This window comes from Hordeum vulgare, chromosome 5H (genome assembly GCF_904849725.1).
Source record: "Hordeum vulgare subsp. vulgare chromosome 5H, MorexV3_pseudomolecules_assembly, whole genome shotgun sequence".
NCBI lineage: Eukaryota > Viridiplantae > Streptophyta > Magnoliopsida > Poales > Poaceae > Hordeum > Hordeum vulgare.
This window is the reverse complement of record NC_058522.1, coordinates 564,722,753-564,743,008: the sequence shown is the minus strand read 5'-3', so window position 1 is coordinate 564,743,008 and position 20,256 is coordinate 564,722,753. Positions and strand designations below refer to the sequence as shown.

General features: G+C 41.1%; 1 protein-coding gene across 2 annotated transcripts; it reads left to right on the top strand.

The window, feature by feature from the left end:
• Window positions 1-1,980: 1,980 nt before the first annotated feature.
• On the top strand, window positions 1,981-13,001 carry LOC123453077 (urease). Of its 2 annotated transcripts, XM_045129838.1 has the most exons (18): window positions 1,981-2,155; window positions 2,350-2,423; window positions 2,821-2,866; window positions 4,106-4,211; window positions 4,413-4,555; window positions 5,674-5,784; window positions 5,934-6,097; window positions 6,189-6,564; window positions 6,652-6,760; window positions 7,466-7,605; window positions 8,060-8,197; window positions 8,280-8,371; window positions 8,487-8,616; window positions 8,693-8,851; window positions 9,629-9,811; window positions 10,097-10,231; window positions 12,079-12,150; window positions 12,539-13,001. In XM_045129838.1, exons 1-18 carry the CDS (start codon window positions 2,030-2,032, stop codon window positions 12,758-12,760), a joined length of 2,526 nt encoding a protein of 841 aa, XP_044985773.1. In that variant the 5' UTR covers window positions 1,981-2,029; the 3' UTR covers window positions 12,761-13,001. The 2 variants fall into 2 exon arrangements, with proteins under 2 accessions (XP_044985773.1, XP_044985774.1); XM_045129839.1 differs by lacking the exons at window positions 1,981-2,155; window positions 2,350-2,423; window positions 2,821-2,866 and adding an exon at window positions 3,110-3,867.
• Window positions 13,002-20,256: the final 7,255 nt, after the last annotated feature.

The window sequence follows — 20,256 nt, the reverse complement described above, 5'->3', positions numbered from 1 at the left end:
TAATACAAATGCCTGTGCGTTGCAACGGGCTATAAATTTAATAAAAGTTGGCCCTTGTATTTTTTTATAATTAATTAATTTCTATGACTAACAGTTTCATTTGCAATTTTGTTTTGTTAATTAATGATATTTTATGCATTAGAACATTTTTTTATCTTGCTGATATATGTGTTTGCATTTGTAATCTAAGTGAGTCTTAGTTTGGTTGCAAACATATTAGACAGCTACATCGAAAACAATCAATTTGTAAGTACATGCATACCAAATGTTCCAGGTTGCGTATCAATATCGATATTCTTAAAAGAATAATTAGCAAAACAATTTATATATATGAAAAATCAAAGCTCAGCCATTTGTTTTTGTTTACGTAAAGCTTGTATAAACAACATTGTATATTTTTTATACATTAGAAACATTTTTTGCGTGTGACATCACAAACATTATTGAGTTTTGATGTCTAATTTTTTTAGTACGCATTTTACATATTTTGTATGCATCATGAATATTTTTTTATATACATGTTTTACATTATTCAAATACACGATTAACATTTTTGAAAAGTTTTTTTTTATGTCTACTTTGTTCCATACACATTATATATTTTTGTATATGTTTTCTTATACACCGGAAACATTTTCCTATGCACATTTAAAGTCTTTTAAATACATGATCAATATTTTTTAAAATAAAAGAAAAATATATTATTTATTGTCACGCATTGTACACTTTCTTGTCTATAAATTTGACTTTTTTTAATCCATGATTAACATGTGTGCAAAGTTTATCGAAATAAAGGCAAAAGAGAAAAAAATAGAAAAAGTGCGAAATAGAAGAACAAAAAGGGTTGTACATTTTTTATTGTCCATACGCATTGTACATTTTTTTGTATATGTGGAAACTTTTTTGTCTATAAATTTAACATTTCTGTAATCCATGATTAACATGTGTGCAAAGTTTATCGAAATAAAGGCAAAAAAGAAAAAAAAATGCAAAATAGAAGAACAAAAAGGGTTGTAAGCCTCAGTAGGAATCAAACCTGGATCTCCTGCGTGGGAGGGCGTGCACCCAACCAGTTGGCCTAGCCTGCTCTTGTGATGAAATATGGAAACGTCGGCTTTTAGAACGAGAAGCAAATAGCCGAATCGAATTTCAAAAACGAATCGTTTTTGTCACTTACGGGTGGCATTGGTGGGTAATTTTAACGAACTTTAGGGATAAATTTAATGACGTACCACAGAAGCAATAAGTGCTTTATTAGTAGGTATAGGTATAGATATGGGTACATGAGTATATGGGTATAGGTTATATGATTTCATACTCATACCCGCTCTATCCGATGGATTTCAAATTTTCCTATTTATATACTCATACATAAATTTTTATTTCGTATCTTTAATCTAACAGGGGTTTTACACATGAGTAATGGGTATCCATTGCCCTGGTTTCCGGGTAGCCCGCTGTAGCTTTTGCGGGTATGGGTCCGCGGTGGATCCGTCTCTGGATTGATCGATTCCAGATTCCCCGATGCGCGCGGCGGTGGGCCCACCGACGGCAACGGAATCACCAAAGAAAAGACAGAATCCAGCCTGCCCCCACCAATCAAAATCCATCGCCAGTTCGCGACGACCTCTCTCTCCCACTCTGCTCCGCTCCGCTCCCTCCTCCACCGGCTCCCCCATATCCCGGCGCGCCGAGCCCTCTCCCGCCCGGCGCCGGGAAGCCCGTCCCGGCGAGGCGATCTGCGCCGCCCCCCTCCGCTGTTCCGGCGCGGCGCGGAGGTCGCCGGCGACCCGCCCGCCCAGGTTCAGGTTGACCTCTCCCACGCTGTTGCTTGATTCGATCCTTCCGCGCCATGCTATTCTTCCGGTGCGGGCAATCGAATCATTATCCATGTAGATTTTGCTAGGCATTCCAATCCACCCCCACACACCCACTTACTTGTGCGTTTTGATTCTGCTGTTCTGAATCTTCGGCCTGCAGCTCGTTTTACAGAGGGTTTGGAGCTCTGAATCTGCGCCCGTGGTGAGAGATGAAGCTGGTGCCGAGGGAGGCGGAGAAGCTGGCGCTGCACGGCGCCGGCTTCTTGGCGCAGAAGCGCCTCGCCCGCGGCCTCCGCCTCAACTACACGGAGGCCATCGCCCTCATCGCGTCACAGGTCAGGAATACGCGATCGATCGTCACTGATTGTGCTTCCTGCACAAAGTTTATTTATATACGTCTAGCTTGAGCCCAGGGAATGTTCAGATTCTGTTGAAACTGAAGAGACCATGCCGTTATATGATGTACACTTGTTCTGACCATTCTGTGGTAACATGCCTGAATTAAGCATTTCTGTGCTTGCTGACACAGATTCTCGAGTTTGTTCGCGATGGGGACAAGACCGTAACGGACCTGATGGACCTAGGGAAACAGATGTTGGGCAGGTTCGTTTCTACGCCGACCCCCTGTCCAAAAACTTTCACATTTCAGTACTATGCTTCCCACAAAAAATGCACTGTAGAAATTTCGAACTGCCTAGCCAGATAATAAATGAAAAAAACATGATGTTGGCTTCAGTGATCTCTTGACTAATTCTCTGGCTGATTTAGTGGAAGCTGACTGTACGGGGGATGCACTAGTCTATTTATAATAAACGCAACAAAATGCTTATCAAGCCTTTCCTCATTGAAGAATGAACAGGAGATTATCATTATTTCTCATTTCACATGCATAAGCTATGCAAAAGCTGCCGCCACTTGTTTAGTTCCTGAATTAGTTAGTACTAGTTGCTCACATCTTGCTTGCATCTGAGTTGTGCCTTTCCTTTTTCTTGCCTATCAGGAGACAAGTTCTTCCAGCTGTTCCATACCTTTTGGACACTGTGCAGGTTATTTCTTTGCTCGTGTTCTCTGATATCGATTGTTTTCCTAGAACCTTGGTTTGTAATGATTCAGGAAATAACTTTGTGTCTCTCAGGATACCGCACCTTTATTTACAATGCTAAGATTACAACTAGGTCTCTTCAAAAAGGTTGGGGAAACCCCGCCCAGTTCAAACATGCCACCTGAAACTCTGGATTGCGCATGTACTACTCAAGTGGATAGATGGTTTTGAACAGACAGTCAGATAACTGCCCGCTGTTCGAAGTACTCCAACTTTGGCATCCTGCTGTCCAGCTTCTTTTTTTTCAAATAAGCTTCGCCTTGACGAAGAACTTATTAAACTCAACATGCTAACTACAGTCTTCTTGTACCGGATTATTGGCAGTATTGGTTGCAGTTGTGATGTCCCATTGGAAAACAAGGGGTTATTCTTCAACACCTGAGGATCAGAGCCCGATACAATAGTCCCTCCATCCAGAATGTCTCACTCAAGCACAAGGACATACGTCTATACCCTTGAAGGAAGGGGACAATAGTACTGCCTAGATAGTATTGAAGATTCCTAAAATCTCTCACCACAAGTGCCCCAAAGCCTTGTTTTTCAAGCAGTTCATTTTTTAGTATCATATCCAGTGATAACAGTTATCATCTACATCGATTACCAATATGGCAAGATGTTTCTGTGCCTGTAGAACACAGTAGAATCTATTCCTCTGTCCCAAAATAACTGTCTCAACTTTGTACTAGCTCTAGTACAAAGTTGTACTAAGCTTAAGACACTTATTTTGGGACGGAGCGAGTACATTGCAATGAGAGTCTAAGTTTACCTGATGTGTGATACAGATGTACCAAACACTTGTTATGTCATATCCATACACACAAAGGTCTCAACAGGACTCTAAAAAATGCAGATGGCTCTTCTGATGAGATGCATACCAAAATAAATGCACTTCACGGGTCCAACTTGCCCACAGATTGTCTGTGACACAACCAAACACCTTAGGAGGTACCTTGAACTCTCGTTGACCCAACATAAGTTCTCTTTGAAGCTTCATGCCAAGTATCCTGGATTATGTAGATTAGAATGCCTGCTTCTCATCAGCCACCCTTTATTCATAGTACTAAGGTTACAACAAGACCATAATACGGGCTCTGATTGGACCCAGATACTAACTTTACAACAGTATGCTTGACAATTATGCTCATAATGCTCCAAAATAAACACAATTATATCATTTTTTTAGGTTGAAGGAACATTTATGGATGGAACAAAACTAATTACTGTACATGACCCTATTTCTTCTGATGATGGAAACTTGGAGCTAGCTCTGCATGGTTCTTATCTCCCAGGTTGTGAATGCTGATCAACACATTTGGTTTACTAATAGAGGTTTATATTCAAATTGCATGCTTGTACAACTCTTGAAATACTGTATTTACGGAGTTTGTGGTAATCTACCTTTTCTAGAAAGTTGATTTGAACTATCAGTTGTTTGAGGAAAATTAAGAAGCGAAAAGGGTAACTGTACTCAAATAGTTAAAATGTTGCAGTACCTTCACTTGAAAAGTTTTCTGGGAGTGATGTTGAGGACTATCCTGGGGAAGTACATTTCTGCTCTGGACGCATAATCCTCAACCTTCATCGCAGGGCTTTAACTCTGAAGGTTGTCAACAAGGCAGACAGGCCTATACAGGTAAGCACATGAGGATGTTTTTTGTTTAGGGTCCTGACTCCTGAGTCCTGACTGCAAATTTGCAAATAAATAATTATTTTATGACATTTTCATTTGATAGATCTTTGCCCCCAACTTATTTTCAAAATTGGACCTGTGCTTTAATGCCACTCGTGGTACAGCTGTGCTATTCAGTTAACAAGATCATTTAACAAGTCATGGTTCCAGAGCCATGACTTGGCTTCGAGATCTTATGGTTTCAACTCTAGCCTACCCCAACTTGTTTGGGACTGAAAGGCTTGGTTGTTGTTGTTGTTGTTGTTGTTGTTGTATTCCTGCCACCCTGGTAATATCATAGCATTTGATCCATGTGTAGCAAACATGGCACTGAACAGCTGAGCCGGCAGCCGTGTAACATTTTGTTACTTGTAACACTACTAAGGCAGTGAACAGACATCCTCCACAGTCCACACCACATTAGGTTGAACATGTAAATGTGTTAGGAGCTAACAGCGTAATTAGATGACGGAGTTAACTGAATGGCTCTAGGTATTAGGGAGACAGTTGGGCCAACCCACTGGCTCATCCCACTTAATTGGTGGTTCACTTCCACTTACTTGGTGTTTCACTTTTTACACATGCTCTTTACATTATTGATCAAGCAAAGGAACCAAAATGAATCAATGGGTCGTCCTGATCCAAACTTTTATCCCTAGCTCTATGACTTATGTTATGCTCCTCAAGTCCTATCTAGGAAATTAATTTCAGGAACATTCTTTCTTTAATTATTTTAGACATGATGGTCTTAATGGTGCAAGCTGTTACTCTTGTTAAAAGGATGTCGCTTGTTGTGGGTCCTTCTTTTGAGTTGCGTAAAAAAAAATATTGCTCTTTTACAGGTTAAAGTTACACTTTCTCCCTTTTACATACTGTTGTCATGATCCAATTGCCTTTTTCTATGCACTGTAAATACATATTTAATAGTATCCACATCCTTTGCATAATATGTTAATTTTATATCGCATTCAACAATCTCACGGTTGGGGGCTAATGGGCTATACCGCCCGTTTTAGATTCTGATGTTAATTATAAGTTGTTGCTCATGAGTCATGAGAGAAAATCCAAATTGTGTTTTGCAGATCGGGAGCCATTACCACTTTATAGAAGCTAATCCATACCTGGTTTTTGATAGACTAAGAGCCTATGGCATGAGACTGAATATACCTGCTGGAACAGCTGTTCGGTTTGAGGTTCTTTTATTCGTCCATCCTTTGGCATTTTCTGCTCTTTATAGTCTAACAATACATTTCAAGTACTAGGGATCCTAACTCTCACAAATAATCCGCACATCCTACTTCTAAATTCCTCCAGAATCTGATATCTTATTTATTTGCTTCAGCCAGGGGATGCAAAAAGGGTTACACTTGTAAGCATTGGTGGTCGTAAAGTAATCAGAGGTGGAAATGGCATTGCCGATGGTGCTGTTGACAGTTCTCAGCTTAATGAAGTAATACAAAAGATTACTGAGAATTGTTTTGGACATGAAGATTATCCGGACGCAAGGTTGTTTCTTTCACATTTAACTAATGCTAGAGGAGAAATGTGTGTTAAATTTACTATGGCTTAGATGTTTACCTTTGAAATTTGGTTGCAGCGAAGGTCTTATTGGTGATGGTATATTCGACTGCAGTGTTGATCATGAGAAATATTCTAGCATGTATGGACCTACAACTGGTGATAAGATTAGGCTTGGTGATACCGATCTTTTTGCGGAGATTGAAAAGGATTTTGCTGTTTATGGTGATGAGTGCATATTTGGAGGGGGGAAAGTTCTGCGTGATGGAATGGGACAATCCGCAGGGTATCCAGCATCTGCCTCCCTGGATACAGTTATAACAAATGCTGTTGTGATTGACTATACAGGAATATACAAGGCTGATATTGGTATAAAAGATGGACTTATTATTGCCATTGGGAAAGCTGGAAACCCTGATGTCATGGATGGTGTGCACAGCAACATGATTGTTGGGGTAACAACATACCTGCACCTTCTAGATTGATTTAATAAAGAAGAGGTGTACATTTTAAATATTTTTCATTCTTGAAATGATTTGCAGGTGAATACAGAAGTTATTGCTGCTCAAGGCATGATTGTAACTGCTGGGGGTATAGATTGCCATGTTCACTTCATATGCCCTCAGCTGATAAATGAGGCAATTGCAAGTGGTAAGGCTACTTAGTATTTGCACTTGTTAGTTGTTACCGAGGAAACAATTTATTGGTTTTAGAAGAAAAAGCATGCAGGCACATCCAACAAAAGTGAATTCTGTGAACCTACTCTTTTCTTGATGGGTGGGTGGGTGGGGGCGGGATGCACAATCAACCAACCATGTGAGTTGAAAGTTGAATTTTGTGAAGGAAAGGAACGGGGAGGGAGATTCAAGCACGGTCCTGCACGATACCAGATCTAAGCCCACAACAGCATGTGTTTCTCTGTCATAGTGTCATACAGGTGTAATCATTTCTATTTGAATGTGTACCTGGACTCAAAGCGGAGTAAAATTTTGTTGCCCAACTTGGGATTTTCTTGGGATTTCCCCAAAATTTTACTGAAGACAAGGGACAGAGAGTCACATCTTTTTAAGTTCGGACTATCTTGAAATTTTCACAGCACTTCCTAATAATATGGGTATTGAAACCGACAAAACATTCTGGCAGAAGTCATGTTTTCCATACCCCTGATGGTTGAATATAATTAATTACACAAATAAAAAGAATCAATATTCAAATGCATGTTTGGAAGATTAGCTTCCTGTTTAAAATTTGAGCTTTCATCTGACGAGATGACTAATTTGTCTTGTATACCATGTGATAAGGATCAACCATTTATAGATGACGAGGTCATTAAATCATCTCCACATTTATTTGTAGGCATAACAACATTGGTGGGAGGTGGAACAGGACCAGCACATGGAACCTGTGCCACAACTTGCACCCCTGCACCGTCTCAAATGAAACTAATGTTGCAGTCCACTGACGAATTTCCAATCAACGTGGGATTTACAGGAAAGGTATATATGTTCTGAACATTAGTTAATGGTTTAATACAAAGGCTAAATCAGTGTAGCTTTACACCGATCTTTTTTAGTTGTGAAATAAATAGACGGTTTCTAGGGTGGAATACAGCTAACAAAACATATATCAAGATTTCAGTCTCTACTATTTGGGGCACTTCATAGTTAGCATTTCCACATGTTATTTTTATGGTATGTGGAGAAAACGCTGGGGACTGTTATCCAAGTGTCTTGCAACCAGAAAGGCAAGAAAACCAACATATGGCATTAGATAGGATGGACTGCTGGCACTAGTATCTTAGTTGACTGGTTCCTATATAGATCATGGGAACTCGAATTTATTGATTAGAATGTATCCAAATGTAGGCGTAAGTCTGGGTAGTGAATACAGCAAAGTGATTCTATCGTCGCTCAAAATCTGAACATTTATCCCTGTCGATATACTGTGCAGGGAAATACTGCAAAACCTGAAGGATTATCTGAGATCATTAAGGCAGGAGCAATGGGTTTGAAGCTGCATGAAGATTGGGGAAGCACCCCGGCTGCGATAGATAACTGCTTATCTGTTGCAGAAGCTTTTGATATCCAAGTAAGATGTCTTGTATTATCATCCTATCATGCTGGTATACGTGCATATCTTTATTCTGGTGATGCTCATCAAAATTCTACAGGTTAATATCCACACGGATACCTTAAATGAAGCAGGTTGTGTGGAGCATACAATTGCAGCTTTTAAAGATAGGTCCATACACACATATCACAGGTCCCCCTTCCAAAACATTCTTTGTTCATGATGTAGAATTCAGATCTGTTGGGTGTGACAAAAATATATCGGGCAATTTTTAATGGTTCTTGTGTTCTTACTGTCTTGTAAACAGCGAAGGTGCAGGTGGTGGTCATGCCCCAGACATCATTAAAGTATGTGGGGTGAAAAATGTGTTGCCTTCTTCAACAAACCCAACCCGGCCTTTTACTTCTAACACTGTTGATGAGCACCTTGATATGCTGGTAAACAATTATCTCATGCCGATGCTATGAATATTACTTGAGAATTTGGTCGTTATATATTGTGGTTCTCCTGTAGATGGTTTGCCACCACCTTGATAAAAACATCCCAGAAGATGTAGCATTTGCTGAGTCAAGAATTCGAGCAGAAACAATTGCGGCTGAGGACATCTTGCATGACATGGGGGCAATCAGTATCATATCATCTGATTCACAAGCTATGGGTCGCATTGGAGAGGTCTGTTATATAACCTTATCTTTTTTTTTCATTGTGAACTATTTTCACATCTCATGTTACTTTGGTTGGTGGCAAGATTGGTTAGTTCTGATGATCTTCATAACATGATTACAAAGCCGTGACTTGCATCCTCCATTAATGTGCATACAAACCATAAATTAGTTAAACGGTGAAGTAGAAACCACTGCTGCACGGGTTTGTGATTGGCTCATGATGTGATGTTTGTTGAATTGATTGTCTTTACCATCAATCAACATTCATACACTTGGTAATCTGTCAGATGAATACAGTGAGCCTATGGTGTATGTTTAGTTCATGATGAAGACGGGACGAATTAGATGGCCCATTTACCAAAGGCTTTTTAAATCCTGAAGATGAAAATCAATGGTGTCGATATATAAGAAACATCAGTCCAGTGGGTGACACTGACAGGCACGGATGGGTGGATGGGCAAACATCAATATTTTTTCCAATCTCAGAGTTACATGAATCCAATTAATCTGATGCACGGTACATCATCTTGTGGCACTAATGGCCCGGTCTCAACTTCTATCACACGAAGGTTTTGCCTGTGTGAACTCAGCAGTTATAAGGAAAAGAACAATTTGTTTTAATGAAATACGGCTTTGGCTTTCTTAGATAAGCCGTGATGGAAAAAAGAGTTATTTGAGAGACTTGAACCGATATACTTATACGTGTAGATTGACGTCTGAGTAACCAGCAGCCAATTTCAAACTTGATTATTTATATGCATTTGTTGAAATAATTGCTTTTCAGGTGATTATCCGAACATGGCAAACTGCAAACAAGATGAAAGTCCAAAGAGGTTGGTTACCTGGGCCTGGTGAGTCTGATCCTGCCAAGTATAATGACAACTTCCGTATAAGAAGATACATCGCAAAATATACCATAAATCCTGCTATAGTAAGCGGCTTCTCAGATTTTGTTGGTTCTGTGGAGGTATGTACCTCTTGACCACTTTCATATTTTTCCTTCATTAATGTTTCATATTCAGTAGACAACATAAGTAGGCAATGCTGTCCACACACCATGAAATTAGGCATATAAAGGGAAAAAAAGTTATGTGTTTTGTTTAATATGCTTGATATAAGTGCAGTTTAATATGTTTGATATAAGTGCATTAAAAAAGTTTTTTTTCCTGAATATGTCAATTCAAGAGCTAGCTGATTCTTACTTTTGAACTGTGTTTCCATGTTAATATTTATCCCTACGTGCTTTTGGCAGGCAGGAAAGTTAGCTGATCTAGTTCTTTGGAAACCTGCTTTCTTTGGTGCAAAACCAGAATTGATTATAAAAGGTGGTGCAATTGCGTGGGCCAATATGGGTGATCCGAATGCTAGCATTCCAACACCTGAACCTGTATGGACTCCTTTCTCTGAGATCCTTTGAATAAGAAAGTCTTGCTGTAAACCTGTCATTGTGTTTCCATTTAGTTTTGCTTGTTAGTTATGACCTAGTTGACACGGGCAGCCAAGTTTGGACAGAGCATCAATAATGTTAGTACAAGAAAAACCTTGCTCCATGTACAGTTAAAATTGATAAAATGTGGTCCCTATTTCAATATAGCTCTTCTGCTGTAGTCACCCACTTGTTTGTCAAGGATGCGCAAAAGATATGTATAGAACGGATTATCTACCATGCACGGGATATCCCATGCATGCATCTTTCTGACACATGCACTGTTGTTGTGTACAGTACTATACACAGTACAACCCATTCCACTCCTCTCTCTTTCCACACTTCTACTTCATGCTTTGTCATTTGATTTTCATGTTTGTATATCTTCTGAATCGAAAGTACGATTTCTAATCTATTTGCATATTTGTGTTTCTGGTGACAAGAGCTATGAAAAGAGATCAATGTTGAATATATTTAAAGAAATTTTGAATTTTAAAACATGATAAGGCTTAATGAGATCACAATAAATCATAGGCATTCACCTAGCAGATTGTACATGTATCAAAATGTTATGTCAGTGCACACCAAAGTGATGCACGATCTTGGTAGCACATGGTAAATTTGTTTCAAAAATAATATTACAAATTTGTATTTAACATGTGTTCTTATCAAATCATGGTAGGTTTTTTCGTGCTCTAGAGTGCATCACTTTGTTACATAGAATTTTATACAAATATTCATAACATTCATAAACTAGACTCGGTTCAAAAGATAAAATGGATTCAAACTTGGAAATCGTATAAAAAAACATGAGTGGGTAGAGCATTGCATAGAAGCCCTGCCATGAAGCTAGCTATAAAAAAAGTTGTCAGCATTGATGGAGGAACTGGGGACGCATATGCATGTGACCAAATCTCCAAGTAGATGAAGGGCTGCACTGGGATATCTCGTGCATGGTAGATATGCTTTTACGAAATATTTGGCTCTGGGTGTATATACACCATATATGCAAAAATAAATTAGAAATTTAATAAAAAGTCAAAAAATCCTGAAAATATTTTTGAAATAAACTTGACTTTTCATTGTACTTGTAAGAAAAATTTCACAAAAAGAAAATTAAACTTTGGTGTCTTTTCAAGAAAGACAAATTTTCGGTCAAAATAGTGTGAATAGTGACATATAATAACAAATAAATTCTGCCTTCTTTATCCAGAAGTCAATGTTGAGTTTTTTCGTGAAAATTCATATACTAGTGCGAAACAAAGTCAATTTTAATCCAAAAATACTTCTGAACTATTTTGACTTTTTATTTAATTATTAAAAATCTTCATATAGGGTGCATATACAACCAGGAACCAAAGCGTATTTCCCTATTTTTCTCGTCTTTTCATCAATAGAAGGTAAAAGATTTACAAAACTTGGTGGTCTATCAAGAAACACACTCCACATACTAAGGAACACACTTTACCTTGGCCCTGTGAGCTATTACAAGTTGGACTCATAGGATTCACAACCTGAATGTCGCAAACAACCCAGGGACCTAGTCACCTAGGTCAGCAAGCTTCGCGGACACAACTCCTGTCAGGTCACTCGTGCTTCATCTTGACCATGTGGATGGTCGCAACGACATCTGGTCTGTCATTGTTAAATTATGATGGTATATGTGGTAAACTACAAAAAAAAAACTATCTTAGATGCAGAAACTGGAAAGTACGGATGAATCAGCATTTTACTCTTTTGCCGATGTCTCCTACACAATCTTCTTGTAGCTGAAAAACTTACAGCAGAATGGTGCATTCTCAATGCAGGTTATGATGCGACCTATGTTTGGTGCATATGGAAAGGCCGGGAGTTCTCACTCGATTGCATTTGTGAGCAAGGTTAGCCTAACTGAACTCTTCTGACGAATTTAGGGTGCTTGATTAGTAATGTTAGATACCAACTACTCCCTCCGTCCGAAAATACTTGTTCCAGAAATGGATGTATCTAAATGTATTTTAGTTTCAGATACATCCATTTCTATCCATTTTTGCGACAAGTAATTCCGGACGGAGAGAGTATAATCTACAATCAAGATTTTTTTATTAACTTTGTTCCTCGCTTTAAAACCTACAAAGTACAATACCATGAAAAAAACTTTTGCAAGCTTAATATATACAGTATATGTATAGTGACATCTTTGGTGAAATAAATATGCCCATCTAATGATATGGCCTTGACTCTTGTGGAATGGCAATGACTGCTGCTTAATCTCTGAAATGATCACAGGCCGCCAAAGAAGCTGGTGTTGCATCAGAGTACAAACTAGCAAAGAGGGTGGAAGCTGTTGGCGGTGTCCGCAGTTTAACGAAGCTGGACATGAAGCTCAACGACGCGCTTCCGAAAATCGAGGTCGACCCCGAGACATACACGGTTACTGCTGATGGAGAGGTCCTGACTTGCCAGCCAGCAGCCACGGTGCCATTATCTCGGAACTACTTTCTTTTCTAGGCCGCCATTGGTCGAGAAATTGTTGAAGGTCAATAATTCATGCAACTAGCTTCGATGGTAGTAACTTGGAGCTGCGCACGGGAGATGTGATGTTGGCTCAAAATAAGCAACTCTACATTTACATGAAAAAATTCACACGTGTACATATTGCAATACTTCGGTTTCTTGCAATTTTTTGGTGCAAAAACTTGCGTCATGTGCAAAAGTAACAAATTAAGTATACAAAAGGTTTTTACAGTCATTCAATCATTCCATTTTTTTATATATTTTTTCAGATATGCTATTTCACATCTATATGTGAAATAGTTATCTCACATCCAAACATCTTGTCACTAGATTTGTTCTGTTTTTAAAACCTGCGTACAGGTCTCGCGATTTGTGCGTCATTTGAACGTGTATTCCTTTGATCATACGATATATTTAGGGGGGCTGCTACGAATCAGTCGCTCAACCTTTGGATTAGCATGCTGGTGGCGGTTGGATCACATCAGCTCCACAGTAGCAGTAAGCACGTCAGCTCCAACACAGCTCCATTGAAGCCTTGATGGGGTTCCAACGCAGCACCGAGGGCGTCCGACAAGCTTCATTGCAGCTTCGGTGGAGCTCCAACGCAACACCGACGCTCCAGCCAAGCTCCATTGCAGCCTTGGCGGAGCTCCAATGCAGCGTCGACAGGTCTGACGAAGCTCCATCACAACTTCGACCGAGTTTTATTGAAGCCCTGACGGAGCTCCAACGCAACATCGACGGATTCGGCAAAGCTCCATGGCAACTCTGATCAAGCTCCATTGCAGCCCCGGCGGAGCTCCAACACTGCGCCGACGGCTCCGACGAAGCTCCATGGCAACTCCAGCCGAGCTCCATTGCAGCACCGGGGAGCTCCAACACAACATTGATGAGCTCCGGCTCCACGGGTCGCGTGCAGCTTGCTACACTGCAGATCCGCCGCCATGACGGACTCATGTTGCAGCTTCCCTAATCGAGGATGAGATCCTGAATCGCATCTCTGTTGTGCATGCGTTTAGAAGAAAAGAGAAGAAGCGGTTCCAAGAGCAATTGGGCAGAATGGGCATCATGCGACTATTGGCGTCAGCCCCTCACAGCTCCTAGCAAATCATGGTGGTGCGCACGCCATGGGAGCAGCGACTCTCTGCCTCTAGCCGTGGAGAACGAGGAAGAAGGAGAAAAAGGGAGAAACAGGTGGAGAAGGAAGATTGTGTAGGAGATAAAGTTGGAAAGGGTGCGGTGTGTGGGCTTTACTGGAGAGGAGGCGATTTATCGAGAGGGAGAATCCAGTCGGTTGATTTAAAACATTTTTCTTTATTTATACGCGTGCTCGTGCAGCCCCACACGCACGTCCCATGTAGCCTACCAGCGCCACGCGTGGGCTGGCTTTGCCTTTCTATTTTTTTTTTCTATTTTTATCTATTGTTAAGCTGTCTTGATTCACTGCTGCATTTCTATACAGGCTGCTGCATTTCCTTTTGTTACCGTTTTTTTTTTCTTTTTTCTTGTTCATTATGCATTTTAAATTTCGATATGGCTTTTTTTAGTGGGTTGATTTATTTTTTTGTGTATTGGGTCTATTTTGTGGGTTGTAACTTTTTTGTGGAGGGCCACGTGTCTTTGTATTCCATATTTTTGTTTATTTTGGTTTGACTGTATAGTTAGAAGAGAGTGTAACTAGATTCTTTTTTTTGGATTTGCTGAATCTTAACTATATGAGATTTAGTGATGTTTTATCTAAGCCTATAACTGTTCGGGTTGTTTCTTTAATATCCGCACAAATTCAATCATGCGTGCTTGTGTTGTGTCAGTTCGTTTTTTTTATAACACACAAACTTTATAGATTATGGCATAATGTTCATACATATAGTTTTCCAGATGCATTCCGGGAATACACCACGCCAAACACGACACTCTAGCTGATTACATGATCTAGCTAATAAATGTGCAGCAACATTTTGTTCCCTACGCATATGAAATATAGAACAACTCATGAAGGAACCTCTAAGTTGCTTGATATCCTGAATCACAGGACCACACAAAGATCGATCCTGGCTCAGTGAATTGATGCGCTGGATAACCGTCAAACAATCTGAACCAAGGATAACCTCGTGAAACCCTTCACCCAAAGCAAATAGCAAACCTCTCTGAATTGCAGTGGCCTCTGCTAGCTCTGGAAGTATCACATTAGGAACACCAATACCATAACAAGTAATGCAAGAACCAGAATGATCTCGCATCACCACACCTGCTCCCATGCTCCTGTCATGTGAGAAAAGGGCAGCATCAACGTTTATCATCACCCTACCTGCCGGCGGCGGAACCCTGCATCCTCTTGTCCCGTATTTTTTGTGTCGACCTATTCTCACGTTTCTTTTCACATGGGCCATATATGTCGTTGTTTGGGGACACAGTTCATTTCTTCATTCATTTTCGTTGTGTGTCTTTTGTGACCTGGTGGAGAATTTGTAGAGTTCATCCTTGACTCATAAATGGATTCATATTTGTCCTAGTTGTAAGTTCATCTTCAACTCGTAAATGAGCATGTATTTTGTATCTCATCCCAGTTGCAAGTTCATGCTCGACTCGCAACTGGGCTCGTGGTTTGTTTTTATCCAGTTGCAAGTCCATCTTCGACTCGTAAATGGTGCCGTAGTTGTATGCAATTGTCCCAGTTGCAAATCTAATATTAACTCGCAACTAGGCTCGTAATTTGTTTCATCCCAGTTGCAAGTTCACTCTTGACTTGTAATTCGACTTGTAGTTTCGTAGTTGTCATAATTGCAAGTCCATCATCGACTCACAACTCGGTCCATAATTTTGTTGTTGTCCCAGTTGCAAGCCACTCTTGACTCGCAACCCGTATCATGGTTTTTTAGTTGTCTTAGTTGCAAGTGCATCCTCGACTCACAACCCTTAGTTTGTTTCATCCTAGTTCTAAGCCCACCCATGGCTCATATCTCGGCCTATGTTTTTTTATCCCCGTTGCACGTCCACCCTTGACTTGCAACTGGACATGTAATTTGTTTTATTCCAGTTGCAAGTCAACCCTTGACTCGCGATTGGGTTCATAGTTTCCTAGTTGTCCTACTTGTAAGCCCACCGTCAACTCACAATTGGAGCATGTGTTTTTGTTTGTCATCGCGGTTGCAAGTCCACTCTGGACTCGCAACTAGGCCCATAGTTTTGGTTCATCCCAACTATAAGTTGACCCTTGACTCTCAACTAGGCTAGTAGTTTTAAAGTTGTCTCGGTTTCATGTCCATCCTTGATTCGCAAATGGGCTTGTAGTTGTCCCAGTTTCAAGTCCATCCTCGACTCGCAAAAAGGGCATGCGTTTTGTTTTTCATCCCAATTGCAAGTCCATGCTCGACTCGCGACTGCCTTAAAGTTTGTTATTGTCCCAGTTGCAAGTTCACCCTCGACTAGCAATTTGTATCATAGTTTTTTGGAGTTGTCCTATTGCAAGTCTTCCCTTGACTCGCAACTAGGCCAGTAGTTAGTGTCACCCTAGTTGCAAGTCCACCCTTAGATCGCAACTAGGCTCGTAGTTTTGTATGTGTCCCAATTGCAAGTCTAACTCGACTCGTAACTTGACCCATGGTTTTGCTGTTGTCCAGTTGAAAGTCCACCCTCCGACTCATTACTAGGTCATTTGCTTTCATCTCAGTTGCAAGTCTACCCCTTGATTTGCAATCGCTATCGTAGTTTTATGTGGTCGTCCTAGTTGCAAGTCCACTCTCGACTTGCAACTAAGCCCGTAGTTTGTTTTTCATCATAGTTGCAAGTACACCACTGACTTGCAACTGTGATTCTAGTTTGTTTTCTATCCTAGTTGCAAGTTCACTCCTGGTTTGCAACTAGACTCGTAGTTGTCTCAGTTGCAAGTCTGCTCTCAAATAGCAACTGGTCTCGTAATTTTTTGTAGTTTCCAGTTGCAAATCCACCCTCGACCCACAAATGGGCATGTGTTTCCTTTTTCATCCTAGCTGCAATTCCATGCTCGAGACGCAAATGGGCTTGAAGGTTTTTGTCGCCTCAGTTTGCAAGTACATCTTCAACTTACAACTAGCATCGATCATTTTTTGTTCTCTGCTCCTAGTTGCAAGTCCCTCCTCTACTCTCATTTAGGGGTATAGTTTTTGTCCCAGTTGCAAGCCCAGCACTGGACTCGCAATTCAAGCCCATAGTTGTTTTCAACCGAGTTTTAAGTCCACCTTCACTCGCAACCGGTCCATACATTTTATTTTTGTCCTAGTTGCCAGTCCCGCTCGACTAGTAATTGGGCCCATAGGTGTTGTTGTCTTCCCAGTTACAAGTCAATCCCTTTGACTCGCAACTTGTCTCCTAGTTATTTTCAACCCAGCTGTAAGTCCAATATCGACTCGCAATTGGGCATGTACTTGTTATTCTTGCACTGGTTGCAAGTCCCCCCTCGACTCCCAACTAGGCTTGTACTTGTCCTTGTCCCAGTTGCATGTCTCTCCTTGACTCGCAACTCGGCATGTAGTAAGTGTTGTTCCGCTTGCAAGTCCATCCCTCGACTCACAACTGGGCCCATAGGTGTTGTTGTCTTCCTGGTCACAAGCCCACCCCTTGACTCACAACTTGACATGTATTTCTTTTCAACTCGGTTGCAAGACCATCGGTTCAAAAGTGGGACCATAGATGTTGTTGCCATCTCGGTTGCAAGCCCGCCCCTCGAATCTCCTATACGCCACTTTTTGCGGGAAAATGTTGTTGTTTCACACAAGGGAAGAAGCGAGCAAACTACAGATGGGTCGGCTCAAGTAGCTAGGATCCATTTTATTTGTTTTCTTCTTCATTGTTTATCCCTTTTTCAGTTTTACTTTTTAAAAAAAAAATCTTATTGTTTTTGTCTTTCAAAAAATCTTTGCAATTTAAAAATTCTTTTTAAAATAAATTGTTTGGGTTTTCCCTAAAATGATTCAAAATAACAAATTAAGTTCATGTTTTAGAAAAATGCTCGCAGGTTTAGAAACATATTTGTTTTCTCAAAAATACTCATATGTTTTAAACAATTTTCCCTTTTTAAAAAGTGTTTCAAACATTCTTTTTTCATCAAAATTGACAAAATGGTTTTTGCCTTGGTCGCAAGTCCACTAATAACTTGCAACTGGGTCGACCCTTTTTTTGCATCAATTACATGTCCACCCTCGTCTCGCAACTTGGTCCATTTTTTTCCACTCTTAGTTGCCTAGTTGTGAGTCCATCCTTGACTTGCAACTGAGACCAACCTTTTTCTTACATTGCGTAAACATTTCTATGAAATGACGTAAACATATGTTTGAAATACTTGAACAATTTTGTAAATGGCGCAAACCATTTTTTTGAATGCTACAATATATTTCTGTAAATTATGCACACTTTTCTTACATTGCTTAGACATTGTCCTGGCCTCTTTTTCAAAAATGAATGAAACAATTTCAAATGTCTCAACTATTTTTTTAAATGATACAAACAAATACTTTTTATATAAAAAGTTATGATTAAGAAATAAAAAGAAATGAAAAAAGAAAAAGTTAAGATAGATGTATGAAATCACAAATCAAAAGAAACAACGATAACAATAACACAAGGACCACTGTTGGCAATGTCTTGACGTCGAATACTTTCAACAAAGACGAAAGCAACGACGACAATGATTACGCGAGTTGAGCCAACTACATATGTACGTACTTCCTTCGTTTCAAAATAAATGTTTTAAGCTTAATACAACTTTATATTAAAAATAGTACAAAGTTAAAACTGTTATTTTAGGACAGAAGGAGTACAAGCTAGGTACAAACAGCCTGATCGATTATTTGACATGATCGAACTCATACTAGTTGCTCGAGCGAAGTCTGTTTTGAACCTTTAGATTGTAGAGCTCGTCGAAAATGAACCCTCACCTCTAAATCCCTGAAGTTTGTATCCTGTTCTCTTTAATCCCGGTTCTTTTCAACCCTCAGCCAATCCTAGACCTGTTTGTAAGAACAATCCCCATCAGGATCGCTCATTTCTCTGAATGACAACAAGGGCCTATGTGTCATCTCCATCTTCTTCATCTATGTCTCCTTTTCTCTTTCTCCCTTGGCGTGAGCCCATGCAAACCGGACAACAATGCAGCATAGTTGGTTCTTGTGCGTGGACTGGGCGAGTGTATCGGCCACATGCAGGAGCGCTCGAGAGGAGGTGTCGTCCATCTGATCTCCAGTTTTCCACATTGATCTAGCTCTTGGATATTACTATATGCAAAGCGGCCCGTTCGCAATGCTACAGCCGAGTACGAATGTGCAAACACAGAAACAGTAGAACGCATACATGCATGCAATGTATAGCTAACCATCAAAGCAGGCTTGCATGATCAATCCCGTACGTGCCTTTCTTCACATCATCGATTCCAACCATCAAAGCCCGGACGCCGCCTCCATGGGCCGCCCCGCTGCACGAGGCATCCTCTCTCCTGGTGTGGATCATATATGCAGCCCGATTACCAACGGCGCAATCAAGCAACGCAGAGAAGCAACAGTAGCAAAGCAACCAACATGCACACACCCGGCGGGCGGGCGGAGGGAGGTGGCCGCTGCACGCACACATCTGGAGGGAGGCGGCGACTGCTCCGGCGGCTCGCAGCTGCGGCTAGCCTGGAGCACGGCCGGGCACTGAGAGCTGCCTGAGGGAGGACGTCTGGCCACCACCATGCTGTGCTCGATCGTAGATGGCGAGCAGCACGGCGTCGCCGGGGTCGCGCGCTCCAGGGCCTCGTTCTCGATCCCGGTGGCCAGACACAGAAGGTGGCGAATTCAATCATGCTTTGCCTCCCGAGCAACGGCAGGACCGGGTTCAACATCGACGGCGTGGGCGCGACCATTTTCGCCGGCTGCGCGTTCTTCCTCGTGCCCCTACCGGACCGACTGTCCATCACGATGCTCGGCGTCCCACTCTGGCAGCCCTTCGCCAGGAACCACGGCTACTTTGTGACCGGACCGCCAGCAACGACGTCGCCATCGACAAAACGCGTGGCTACCTCCGACGCAGTAGTAGTCGGGCTCTCCACCACGATGAGCTGCAATTTGTGTTCCACCATCGACATGTTGCCGCCGTTCATGCATGGCGAGTTGTCTGGCTCTGGTGTGATGGGAGACTGCACATATCAGTTGTAGAGCTTGATCCTGATTGGGATCATCTTTTTCCCTGTGTGTCAAACGGGCGAAGGGTTGAGATAGGCCGGGATTCTTGAATACAGGGTATAGATTTCAGGGATTGAAAGGTGAAGGTTCGATTACTATAAGCTCTACAATCTCAAGGTTCAAAACAGACATCACTCCTAGTTGCTCAATGCCTGAAGCTAGCCTGCCGAGCAACTTGATGGTTCTAGCCGCCCGCAGCTCACCTGCACACACGTGACACAGAAAACGATTGGATCACCACAATCACGACTGTGATATAACATCAAAATGAGACTTGGACATATCCATCAAACAAAC

Excerpts from the sequence above, each read along its gene's own strand:
- LOC123453077 (XM_045129838.1), top strand. The coding sequence starts at position 2,030 with ATGAAGCTGGTGCCGAGGGAGGCGGAGAAGCTGGCGCTGCACGGCGCC. Across the intron at positions 2,156-2,349 it reads TCGCCCTCATCGCGTCACAG|ATTCTCGAGTTTGTTCGCGA; the intron begins GTCAGGAATACG and ends TTGCTGACACAG. Across the intron at positions 8,372-8,486 it reads TCCATACACACATATCACAG|CGAAGGTGCAGGTGGTGGTC; the intron begins GTCCCCCTTCCA and ends TCTTGTAAACAG.